Source organism: Colletotrichum truncatum (assembly GCF_014235925.2).
Source record: "Colletotrichum truncatum strain CMES1059 chromosome Unknown Contig_0004, whole genome shotgun sequence".
Lineage (NCBI taxonomy): Eukaryota > Fungi > Ascomycota > Sordariomycetes > Glomerellales > Glomerellaceae > Colletotrichum > Colletotrichum truncatum.
This window is the reverse complement of record NW_027222401.1, coordinates 3,131,565-3,144,370: the sequence shown is the minus strand read 5'-3', so window position 1 is coordinate 3,144,370 and position 12,806 is coordinate 3,131,565. Positions and strand designations below refer to the sequence as shown.

Sequence of the window (12,806 nt, the reverse complement as noted above, 5' to 3'; positions counted from 1 at the left end):
AGAAGGTACCAACAAGACACAGGTTTCAGCTGAGGCTTCCAAGTTACTTTCCACCATTGTCGCACCTTACTTCCATGTCAGTGGATGGGCTCCCTGTTGGAAACGGGAGAAAACGCGGGGCTGGCCAAAAAAAAAAAAAAAAAAAAAAAGGGTTCCTCGATATAACATAAAGGGTACTTGCATCGAACCAAACACGCCGAATCGTTAAGAGCAATAACGTAAGTAGAATAATAGTGTACCAATCAACCAACACTTTGGGTTTCCAACGGCCATCGCCTCACAACAACATACACTCGTGGCCTAATGGCAAGTTAAGCGTGGGTTTGGCCTTCCCTCTAAATCGAGGCTTAGGCCTGCGCTAAAGCCGGTTTGAAGCAAAAAACCGGCTCTAGTGGAAGGTGCTCAAGTTGGGCATGTTGAAAAAAGAAAAAGAAAAAAGTCCCATAATCAACTAATTCCAAAGTCTATCCCTTCCGTCCCAAGATGTGCCCTAGGAGTGTCATGCGGGATATGCTGTAGTCTAGTACATATACTGAAGATAGCTGTAGGGTATGCCGCAACCATGGAATACCCCAGGTACATGATAGAAGGACTAATGTATACCGGCTCTCTTACCAGTCCAGAGCCATGTCATCCCTCCGCACACAAGCCCCAATGCCGCCGTCCCCAGCGCCGTCCCCAGTTGCATTCGCCGCCGTCGCGCATGAACATCACCCACACAATGCAATCACATGCTGCATCCTCCAAACGTCACACCTACTCCTATTGGAGCCCTGGCGCGGCAGCGGCTCAACACCTCAACCCAGCGATCGGGAGATGGTCAACACAATTTACTGGGTAGTAATTTTTGTCTGTTCCTTGCCCCCCGTCCCCGTACAAACACACCACACCACCTCCATCGAAACATTTCGGGGCAAAGAGCACGTTGCCTTCTTATTCTTCAGACCTTTACTTACTTGTTGGCTATCTGACCATACTTGTGTCCCGAGGTCGTGTATACGACTCCTTGTTGTATTGTGTTTTTCCCCCCCTTTTAGAATCCCCCTACCTTACCTATTTAGGCCTGCTCTTCTGCCTTTCTCTTCTTGGCCCATTTCTCTTTTTTCGATCTGGCTGAGGAGTGTGTAAATGTTGCCACTGGCGTCCGGCCTGCCTCTTCCCCTTTCCCGGGTTACTTCACTTCACTTCGACTCGTCGTACCTCTTCGTTATTTTCCCCCTGTCATCTGGCTAACGCCTCTCCTTAGCCTGGGGCCCTCCTGTCTTTTGTTTGGTATCCCCCCTCCTCTGAAGCCTTTGCTCCTTTTCTTTCTACCTCGTTCTCCAACTACATATTACTTCGGAGTTGCAGCAGGGCTCTAAGTGTCATATGTTTGTAACACCTCTGTCGTTATAGACACTTTAACATCCTGAACCCTGTGGCCCGGTATTGTTTCTCTTTCCTCGATGCCCTGTGCCTTCGCATGCGAGCTCCCACCTCCGCACCCGCATTCGCACTGGCGACGCCAGCAGCACTGATGTCAGAAACCATGGATTCGGACGACGAGTTGGATGAGTCTTCCCATTATTTGGTTCACGTCCCTCTCGAACCCCAGCAGGGCCGGACTGTGCTTCCAGCCCCTTTTGCAAAGGCTGTCAGTCTTGCCACCCGCTCGACATGTCTCGCAATCCGCGTCGGCACTCTCATCAGCTCCTATGGTTTTGATGCCGCCAAGTTCACCACCCTTTCTAGCTTGGAGCTGGGCCGCGGTATACTTGAGGGCGTCCTTAGCAGGGCTGGAAAGGACATGCTCACCCGATCCAACAGCGAGCTGTCTAGAGCAGACGCCGAGACTGTTCTAGAGAGAAGTTTAGAACATCTTCACCACGCCATGTCCCAGATTGTTTTCTGGACCACGACCGGGTTCCAGATGACAGGTACTACCTTCTCAGTTGTGTCTGAGGTTTCACAGCTCCTATTGTCATCGCTTGACCAATTTTTCGGTTCTACCGACTCGTCGCGCGCAATTGCGAGTATCATCACTTTAATTCGTCGTGAGTTTCAGAACCCGGCAACTGGGGTTGAGGGCGAAAGAGTTGGTGTTGTTGATCTTGTGATGGGCTTATGCGCCTTGGCATACCTGCAGCGAAAATGCCGTCGCTTTCTTGAGGAGGAAAACAGGCGTCTGGGTTTCGAGGAAATTGTTTGGGATGTCGTCGTACTTAACGACGGTGAACGGGTGGATGTTCACGAAAACAGCCTATACGGAGTACACAAAGGTCGCTACAAGAGCAAAGGCCCAGGTATACTGGTGTCCATGCCTGGTGATCAGACGAGCCCAAATGTGCTGGCCGCTCTCGAGCACCATGGAGACCAGAATACGAGCGAAGACGAGGAAGATGAAAACCTACCGGAAATTCGACTCAAGCACCAAATTATGCAATCACTACCGTCCGACACGAGTGTATCAATCTCCACGACCACGCTGACCAGGAAGATGATCACCGTCGACTTTACCGGCCCCGAGCCACCCGTTGTAACACCTCCCCCAGGCGTCGAAGTCGTCGAACGCGAGGTCCTGCCATCAACTGAGCAACAGGCGGAGCAGCTGACATGCCAGACATCGACTCCTAATGATGTCCCGACATACCGTGTTGTTTATAGAGTGGACAAGAGCAAGCAACGGAGCACAACGTACCGAGGGTTTGAGGAGCCAATGCAGGGATTTGGAGAAACGGAGGTCGTGGACTATGCCGAAGAGTCGGACGATTGTGACCGGGAGTATGAGTTTGAGGACCCTCCGCCTGCACCTCCCAAACCTGTGCTGTCACGAAGTCCTCCCACCATATCGACGCCAGGGACGACGCCCACCTCAACTCCTCGCCGCACCAAAACCGGCTCTGGTCTCCCTTCGACTACGTCTAGTAGTCGTGCTTCTCAAATTCCAGCGCCGAAACAAAACCCCGAGAACGCTCCTAATCAGAAGCGACAGCGTGCCCCTCTAGCGCCCCTGCCAGTAAAGCCTCGGCAGGAAGCTGCTGCCACGTCTTACTCCGAGAACAAATCGTCCTCAAAGAGAGTGAAAAATGAGCCTGTGTCTGCTGGCAAATCAGCTGATAAGCCTGCAGAGAAGAAGGGTGGTATTAGGCAAGCGCTGAAGAGGGGCACCAACTCTAACATTTCCAACTTGTTTAGCCGGGATGCAACAGGCTCTGGAAACCAACATATCACTGGAAAGGTGAAATCAACAGTGAAATCCGGTCCATCTGCAAGGGCAACGCGTGCGGTAGCCCAGCCTAGCCGCACGTCCCAGAGCAGGGCTATGGGACCGACTGTTGCATCCAACTCTCGAGGCCGTAATTATGACGTCCCTTCTCCTGTCCCTCGCAGCTCCTCACGGGCTAGTTACATATCTGTCCACGAGCGTCGGCGAGATTCAATGGTATCACAGACGGATACATATTCTTTTCACGCAATTGAAGGATACAGGCCACATTCCCCAGGTTACGGCCGTCGAGATGGCCAGGGTCAAAGTGGTATACCTAAGTCAAGATCGGAGAAAGACATGAGCGAACAGAAACCGTCATCGCCCATGAAGGCTCGCAAGGCACGTTCGCATGTGAACACACCGAGCCTCTATAGCATTGCTACGACGGGCTCCCAAACTTCTTTGGTTCTTTCCTCCTATTACCAGAAGAGTGCTTACACCGATTCGGAAGCTATTGACACTTTGAGAAGGGCCGGAACTGTTGACGGTGTCTTTCCAGCATTTCATCTACTTCGGAATGTAACGCGGTATATGCGTTTCTCTTCGGCATCATACGGGTCGAATTTTCTCAAGTTCATGGGCATTTCTAAAGAGATGCCTATCTTACGCGCTCTGGATGACACCCACCATGAAATTCGATCATTCGCTCATCACACGGAGTCCGAGGCTACAAGCATTCTTCTTGCTTCTTTTGTCGATCATCAGGGTGGTTCTGACACCACTGGCTCTACTGGAACTGGAGTTCCTTTAGTTCACTACATTTCTCTGGATCATGAATCTAAAGCAGTTGTTCTCGCGTGTCGTGGAACACTTGGCTTTGAGGACGTCCTAGCTGACATGGCCTGCGACTATGACAATCTATACTGGAGGGGTAAATCATACAAGGTCCATAAGGGCATTCATGCGTCTGCACGGCGCTTGCTATACGGAGGCGATGGCCGCGTCTTGTATACGCTTAAGGAGGCTTTGGACGAGTTCAGTGACTACGGGCTGGTACTGTGTGGTCATTCACTGGGAGGTGGAGTTACCGCATTACTGGGCACAATGCTTGCAGAGCCCTCTTCCACAGGAACAGGTTTTGTTACTTCGTCTGAACCACATCGTCGTCTCCTAGGTGACGGCCGCTTCCTAGAGACCGATACAACGCATGTTTGCTTGCCTTCGGGCCGACCCATACATGTATATGCCTACGGGCCACCAGGGACCATGTCACCATCTCTACGGAAGGCGACGCGAGGTCTCGTCACTAGCGTTGTTCACGGTAGCGACTTGGTCCCGTTTCTGTCTTTGGGCGTTCTGCATGACTTTCAAGCTGTCGCTCTCGCTTTTAAAAGCGACAATCATGAAGATAGAGGCGAGGTGAGACAAAGAATATGGCAAGCTTTCCAATCTGGCCTGGTAGATAAGTGGTACACGAATGGTAGCCGCTCGGGCTCCTCTGATGAGGATAAGTGGAGTATATCGGCGCTGACGAGTTTGCGCTCCAACATGATGAGCCTAAAACTCCTTCCGCCGGGCGAGGTCTTCATCGTTGAGTGCACCAGAGTTCTCAGACGCGATGCATTTCTTCTATCTGACGAGGAAGGCATTGGCCGGCCGGCCCAACGTATCGTCCTTAAATATGTAAGGGACGTTGAGTCTAGGTTCAGAGAGGTCCGATTCGGCACAAGCATGCTTATTGACCATAGTCCCGCAAAGTACGAGGAGGCTTTGAACAAACTGCGCTTTGGAGTCGTTGAAACATGTTGAAAGTAAAAAAGCTAGTACAAGGGCTGCGCGCAACTAGTCAAGTCCCTTTTGGTTTTCTTCTTTCAAATCTCCTAGATAGTCTTTTTTTCTTTCCTTGCGAGGTAGATTACCCGTTCATCTACTCTATATACCCCGTAGTATGACACACCTTTTCAGATACCTGGATGATTCAAAGCGTGGAGAGTTACCCCGTTAACCTAATGCGAGCCCAACGGCGTCTTTGGCCCTAGCTGTCATTACAGTTGTAGAATACCTGGTACAACTCCTACGGATACAAGAAGCAACAATCCAAACCATGCATATGTCATGTTTCAGGGTCTACTGTGGTTTTTCAGTCGTTATCTTGCCGTCCTTGTCGTAAAAGATCTCCTTGACTTTGACGGATCTGAGGTGGTCTACACCATTACTCAGCTCGCAGTCGTGGTGGAACAACCACCACTGACCCTTAAACTCGACTATGGAATGATGCGTGGTCCACCCTAGCACGGGCTCTAAAATGCGTCCACCATATGTGAAAGGACCCAAGGGGTTTTCGCTCGTTGCATAGCAGAGGTAGTGGGTGTCCCCAGTAGAATAAGAAAAGTAGTAGAGGTTGTCCTTCTTGTGCACCCAGGCCGCTTCAAAGAAGCGGCGGTCGTGATCGTCGGCTGGAATGGGTTTCTTGGTCTCCGGATCAAGGATCAGAATCTCCTGGACCTCGCCATCAAACTGATGCATGTCGTCGGTGAGCTTAGCGACACGGGGACCCAACGCATAAGCTCCCTCACCGCTGGGCTCCTTAGGACCTAACCACTCGGGGTCAAATACATCGTTTCCCTGTTGATAACACTGCAACTGACCACCCCAAAGGCCTCCAAAGTAGAGGTATCCTTGGCCGTCGTCGTCTACAAAGCTGGCCGGATCGATACTGTAGCTGCCCCGAATTGGTTCAGGGTCTGGAGTAAAGGGGCCCTCAGGCTTGTCCGAGACGGCGACACCAATTCGGAAGATGTCTTGCTTGTCACGAGCTGGGAAGTAGAGATAGTATTTGCCGTTCTTAAAGGCAGCATCGGGAGCCCAAAGCTGCTTCGAAACCCACGGAACATCCTCTGTCTTCAGGACGACGCCATGGTCGACGATAGGCTCCAAAGGATCCAGCGATGAGGTGCTGAAGACGTGGTAGTCTGCCATGTCATACTGATCGCCATTGTCGTTGAACTTGATGTCGGTCTCTCGGTCATGCGAGGGGTAGATATAAATCTTGCCATTGAAGACATGGGCTGAGGGGTCAGCAGTATAGAGGTGGTTGATGAGGGGCGCCATGGTGAAAGTGAGGAGAAGAGGAGCAAGAGGGGAGCGGTGCGGGGGTGGAGTGTGGGGGCTTTGGATCTTGCTTTTGGAGTAGGGTGAGATGGAGAATAGAGAGTATGCGTTTCTCACAAGTTCGTGGGCACACAAGAGAACCCTAGATTGCCTGTGTGAATAGTTTGAGACCGAAGGCAGAAACAGCTGTTAAATATACATGCCACCTACCCCTCTCCCCACCTAAATGCGATGGCGGATGCGGATGATATGGTGAGTGAATGTTGGCCCGGCAAGGTGGAACACGGGACGACTAGCCAGCGCTCGTTGAATTTATCCAGCGCATTTTCCCGGTTTACCCCATCCCTGTCCTAGTCCAAGACACACTCCAACTTTACCGGGCCACCCCAAACGACATGACAGCAAATGGACATAACCAAGACGCTGTTAGTTGGTATTGCGCTTTAAACTAGCTGGATTGGCTTGACATGACTGCGGTTTTGCAGAGTGGGAAATGTAGAATGTATATGCCAGTATTGCGTCAGAAAGACGACGGGCCGGCGGGGAAGTGCCCGTAATATATCAATCAAACCAATACTCATTCTTGGCTGTACTACCTCGGGGATTCTTAATAGCTAACGGGTCTTCATGCCGGGGGAGTTTAGCCGAAATGTTGGAATACACGTTTTTGTAACGTCCTCCCATCGTCGATAATTTGGTGCAGGAGGTCTTTATAATGATAGCAGCTTTCGGCTGAGTGGCTGTAACAGGTGGTTATGGCACTTTAGAAATCCTGGATGCCAGTTTCACCTTGCTTTTGCTTTCCTGAACTGGCAACGTCACTAGCCCAGCTGGGATCTTCTGCATCAAACCATGCTTCCTCGGCATCGCGTCTTTCCATGGCGTCATATTCGTCATTGCTATCGACCTGATTGTAGTCAAAGTCACTGTCCTTGCCATGAACAAAGCGTTCTGTTAAGAACTCGATCCATCTCTCCAGTCCCTCTTCTTTGGTCTTGGCAGTAGACAAATCAGATTCCGTGGTAAAATCTTTAGCGAGTTCGGTCGGCCCAGGAGCCTCGCCATCGGTCGATGAATTGACCAAATCTGCTAGGCGAGCTTCCCCTCTCATTAGAGATTCTTCCAAGACACGAGAGTAAGCTTTAGTCCGGCTCGCAGCTTCTCGCTCAGCCAGTGTCTGGAATTTTCGCACCAAAGCGTCGTAACGCAAAGGATCTGAATAATGGTCAGCGCATTTGCACGGCACGGACAGAACAGAGTGTGAAAGATTCAACAATTTGAATAATTTGAATGTAAGGGAAGGAGGTGGACAAACCAGCAAGCTCATGATCGGGATTTTCGAAGTAGTTGGGGTTCCTGTTGAGAAACTCACGGCGACGGTTGTGGGATCGAATGTCTTTGGTTTTTGTTGGTGACTTCAGCGGCCGTGGAACCGGTTTTTGGTACTGAGGGCTTGACAGTTCTGAGAAAGCAGGCATACTGGATAAAGCGTTCTGGGTCATAATAGCGACAGCAGTTGTAGAAAAGCGTAGGGGAAAGGGTGACTTGCGAATCGCAGTTGAAGCGATGCGTAAAAGTGGACGATGCCATTGTTCACGTTCCTAGTGTCTTTTTCAAATGTGGGCCAAGCCACCTTGACCCCCTACTTGGGTATGCAACCATGTACAGGGCACAGTCTTTCAAGGGAGGCTCAGCGAGAACCGGACAACTAACAGCCGAGTGCATCTGCTAATGGCACATGGTCCTTACTCAGGAGTATAGATGACGAGTGGACAAATACAGACACTATGGATAAGAGGAAGGAAAGAAAGACGTAAAGAGAGAGTGAAAAAGAAGGAAGAAAAGAATGAAGGGACAGAGGGAAGCGACATGACATCTAGTGGTGCTTTGCCTGCGGCGTCCTATCCTTAGGTTCCCAACGGGAAAGAAATGCCACTGTAGCTCACAAAGATGCTGCAGCTAAACAAACAGAACATCCCGCTGTATTCATGTCTTCCAAGGCCAATCTAGTATCAGCACCCCCCTCTTGAGGAGCAAGCACCGAAACTCAAGCTGTTGTCATTCAAGCTATTAAGTTTTGTGTGACTTGGTCTTGCGGGGAGACTGCTGATGGGAAATAGGAAGAGGAGGTGACTAGGCGGCTAAGCACGCAGTCAAATACATGGGGCAGAAAGAAGAAGAAAAGCGGGATTTATGCCCGATATTGACATCAGCTCTCTTCCATGCACGGTAATTACTTGCTTGGCCGGGAAGGGAGGGGGTTAAGGGGCTAACGCTGCCCCCGATTCCCTGTCCAGGGCGCCAACAAAGCAGTTTGCGACCCAGGCAATTAGCAGTAATAGCACCACCCAACGCATCGTCTCAGCCATTCCGCCATTCCACTCCTTTCATGGCTATGACTAACCTACAGGTGCACCTCAACCTACCCACGTACTGGAAGCACCCTCTCATAAGGTCCCTTGGGTTAGGCATGAGCGTAAGTGGTAGCATGAGCTGAATGAACACAACCACATGGGCATATGTCCGCTGAGGCACCTCACCATGCCTTATAATGCCTCTGATTCACAGGACTTAATCAGGGTATACATAAATAAGGTAATTGCATTTTATCCCTTTCCGTGGTGTATAATCCTTTCCGCTGTCCCCGGACTAAGGCGGACATTTATTTCTCTAACCCGTCGTTCTATCACTTTTTTCTTCCACCTCTTCCTATCCCTTGCTTCTTATCGGTTTTTGTTCTTTGCCTGTCTCATTTCTTGCCTCGCCTTTCCATACCGCTGGTTTTTCTCTTTGCCAAAGTCAACGCCAAAGATGTTCATTTGTATCCATCCCGACTAGTATTCCTTTGCGTGCCTTATCGTAAGGTAGTTTGCCTGATTGCTATTTTCAAGAGAGTGCCTATCCCAGCCCACCTTGGGATAACAATCACCTTGCGTTCCCATCAAAGGTTGATAACCAATCCACCTGGCCGATCCAAATAAATCACCCACTCCCGTCACCCAACGCGACACGAGACGACACGACACGCAAGATACCACGCGAATCACCTACCTACCTACCTAACCTCCTCCTTGCCTCCTCCACATCCCTCCCCTGACAGCCGCGCGCCTTCCCCCGCGTCGAATGTAAGCTCCTATGGGTGCAGCTGGCGACATTAGAGCTCGTCTGCGGGCAAAATTTTCCAGAAGAAACTCGGCTGCCCCATCTCTGGCATCGACCAACGGCGATGCCCACAGCTCGCAGCCCGACGCTACCAGTCTCACGCGGCAATCCTCGGCAGCTGCAACGGCCTCCAGCTCCCAAAACCACAACCTGCACCAGCCCCATCACCAGCCTCAGCCCCAGTCACAGCCGCAAACCCCATGCCCCAGCAGCCCTGAACCAGGCGTTGACCACCTATCGCAGCAGAGATTGCAGGCAATTACGGTTACCCGTGCCGATGTACCCCATGACCAGGACAATCATGAGGAACTACCACCGTCACCATCGCCGCATCGGCAATCAGAACAGCAGCAGCAGCAGCCATGCTATGGCGACCAAAGCAGCCCCAGCAATGACAGCCGCGCACCTTGCAGCAACACTTTTTTTGTAACGGACGATTCCACCGGAACTACTCATGGACATCGACCTGGAAACCCTAGAGTTGACCCAGACATGGAAACGGACGCCCACAAGCCACACCCCAACGCTGACTCGGCGTCTTCAGTGCCGCCTGCCACGCCTGACCAACGCTTGGCTAGCGAGCTTGAAGCGTCGGGAAACGATCTGCATTCTTCTACAACTACCACGACCGCTGCCAATAGCAACCTCCCAAGTATCAACGAAGACCAAACTTTGCCCGCTGGAGCGTTATCGCAGCTTTCCGCTCCCACCAGGAAGGAGCAAGACTTGCAGTCGTCGCAATTAGTACCGCAACAGCTGCCACCGAAATTTGGCGCGACCCCTACTGTCGTCCTCGAGGCCGATCTTGCTCATCGCCGCGACCTCGAGCATCTTGATCCCCTTAATCATGCTATCGGTACCCCGACGCCTCTTGCATCCAACTTGATACCGATTTCTCCTTTGTCGCCTCGTCCAGACGGCCCTCCCCGTCGACAGAGCCTCCTCCCAAACCGCCAAACAACCCTAATTCGCACCTTGCTCGACGCAGCGCAAGCGAACCACGAAGTCGACTCTTCCATCGCCGAGTCGCTGCTTCCCATCAACGGAAACATGGTCACTCGAAAAGTTTGGGTTAGGCGCCCCGGTGCCTCTCCTACGCTTATTACCATCAATGAGGATGATCTGGTCGATGACGTGCGCGACTTCATTCTGCGAAAATACGCCAACTCGCTTGGTCGGCATTTTGACTCCCCCGACCTCACCTTACGCATCTGCCCACGGGAGCAGAGGCAGGATCGTCTTCTTGGTCCAGAGGAGCCGATGGGTCGTACTCTTGATGCATACTTTCCCGGTGGTCAGACCGTTGACGAGGCACTGGTCATCGACATACCCAGTCGACGTACCCCAAGACCATCCCCTCGCGCCCCGCCACATGCAACCACTGTCTATTATACTGAAGACGGCAGACCATCCGAGGCTGGCGAGGGCTATTTCCCTCCTGTCGGAGCTCTCCCGTCGCCCAATCTACCCGTTCCTGTTATTCCTCCTGTCAACACCGTTCCTGTACATCCCGTCCATACTGCGCATGCACACATGCCCCATGCGCACTCGATAGCTGTACTTGGCACCGGCCAAATACCCCCTATACCCTCCCCAGGAGGCACGCGGTCCCGTGCATACAGAGAACGACCGGAACGGCCGCGCTTAGGAAGAACTCATACGTCGTCACCCACAATACTGAACACTGCCAATGCCCAGTCGATGGCGGCTGCTGCTGCTACCACCAGCCACCCCTCTCACTCATTTCATCCCAGGCTCCCGCCCTCAAGGACACACTCAAATACATCAGAGCCGTCGGTTATTCCACCGGCAGCTCCACCGCTGCCGACACCTCCAGCTCCAGAAGTCCAACAGGTGCAGAGAGTGGCAACTCCTCCACCAAGGGTAGCGTCCCCACGTCCGGCAAGCTCTCGGCCCAAAAAGACCAAGAAAAACATGGACCATCCAACACTGCCAGCCGGTATACTGAATGGCGGAGTGCCTCCCATTAACGTTTTGATCGTAGAAGACAACCCAATCAACCTCAAGCTGCTGGAAGCGTTTGTCAAGCGCCTGAAAGTGAGATGGAAGACAGCTATCAATGGCCGCGATGCTGTTTCCATGTGGAGAACGGGTGGGTTTCATCTCGTCCTGATGGATATTCAACTTCCTGTCATGAATGGGTTAGATGCTACCAGAGAAATTCGGAGGCTGGAGCGTGTCAACTCAATAGGTGTTTTCTCCTCGTCAGCATCCAGTGTACCGGAGTTGACGAGCGGTGAACTGGAAGAGAAAGATCGGTTGCACAACATGGAGTTATTCAAAAGTCCTGTCATCATAGTTGCTTTGACTGCCAGCTCCCTTCAGAGTGACAGACATGAAGCACTGGCTGCTGGCTGCAATGATTTTCTCACCAAGGTACTTACTCATCACAAAATCCCAAAGCGCTAAGAAGCTCATCACTAACAATATCTTACAGCCAGTCAACTTCGTTTGGCTGGAAAGGAAAGTCATGGAGTGGGGTTGCATGCAAGCCTTGATCGACTTTGACGGCTGGAGGAGGTGGAAGGACTTCTCTCAACAAAACGACGAGACCGACGCAGCTAAGAAATCTGCTACCCTGAAAACGAAAGCGAAGAAGAACCGTCTTTCGATGACTTCTGTTCCAGCATGATGCGGGTTTCCTGCCATTGACTGACTGAACAGCCGATACATCTAGCATGAAGCTCCACCTTTGAAGCTTGGCTGAAGATTCTGCGTTATCGCAATGTGCTTCAGAAAGAATGCCTCATCCGGGCTTCGCCTCGGGACTTCAAACACCAGCAGCAGTGCTTCCTGCGTCTTCCTCCAGAGCATACTGAGCCTGAAGAGTACACTATAATGAGATGTAGGACACGTTGTGTGTTATGTGTAGGCCGCCCCCATCTTTACATTGAAGCTGCAAGGACCCAAAAGAACTCACTCCCATCGGCATGTCTGTTGAAGGAGTTCAATGGGTAGGGGCAAGTATGGGAATAATGGATGCCCCTCACTGGGAAAAGAATATACGAAAACAAGGCGCAGATTGATACCATGTAAAGCGTGCACACAAAGAGTAATAATAATCAACATAAATGCAAATGAACACAACCATGTAAGTTTCACTCATGTACCACACAAAGAGACTCAAGTCCCACCATGCAGTTAATAAGACAGATCTTGGCGCAGTGAATTTAGTATGATGCCAAAAACACGCCCATGTTTGTTCAACTCGAAGAAGAAACACACTGAGACTATTCGCATGGTCTGCTGACTAAGAGACAACCACCAGAGAAACAACAAACACAATGCCTCAGGCATATATAACATGATGCTGACAAAGAAAGTG

General features: G+C 51.4%; 4 protein-coding genes across 4 annotated transcripts; 2 read left to right on the top strand and 2 right to left on the bottom strand.

The window, feature by feature from the left end:
- Positions 1-1,462: 1,462 nt before the first annotated feature.
- On the top strand, positions 1,463-4,996 carry CTRU02_207600 (lipase; the record flags this gene model as incomplete). The annotated part of the gene is made up of 1 exon (XM_036727538.1): positions 1,463-4,996. The coding sequence occupies one exon, from the start codon at positions 1,463-1,465 to the stop codon at positions 4,994-4,996; it is 3,534 nt and encodes a 1,177-aa protein (XP_036580904.1).
- A 318-nt stretch (positions 4,997-5,314) lies between these two features.
- On the bottom strand, positions 5,315-6,298 carry CTRU02_207601 (xylosidase arabinosidase; the record flags this gene model as incomplete). The annotated part of the gene is made up of 1 exon (XM_036727539.1): positions 5,315-6,298. One exon carries the CDS (start codon positions 6,296-6,298, stop codon positions 5,315-5,317), a length of 984 nt encoding a protein of 327 aa, XP_036580905.1.
- A 763-nt stretch (positions 6,299-7,061) lies between these two features.
- Positions 7,062-7,800, bottom strand: CTRU02_207599 (coiled-coil domain-containing protein-like protein; the record flags this gene model as incomplete). Its single annotated transcript, XM_036727540.1, has 2 exons — positions 7,062-7,513; positions 7,614-7,800. The coding sequence occupies 2 exons, from the start codon at positions 7,798-7,800 to the stop codon at positions 7,062-7,064; spliced, it is 639 nt and encodes a 212-aa protein (XP_036580906.1).
- Positions 7,801-9,433: 1,633 nt separating this feature from the next.
- Positions 9,434-12,113, top strand: CTRU02_207598 (osomolarity two-component response regulator ssk1; the record flags this gene model as incomplete). The annotated part of the gene is made up of 2 exons (XM_036727541.1): positions 9,434-11,857; positions 11,919-12,113. The coding sequence occupies 2 exons, from the start codon at positions 9,434-9,436 to the stop codon at positions 12,111-12,113; spliced, it is 2,619 nt and encodes an 872-aa protein (XP_036580907.1).
- Positions 12,114-12,806: the final 693 nt, after the last annotated feature.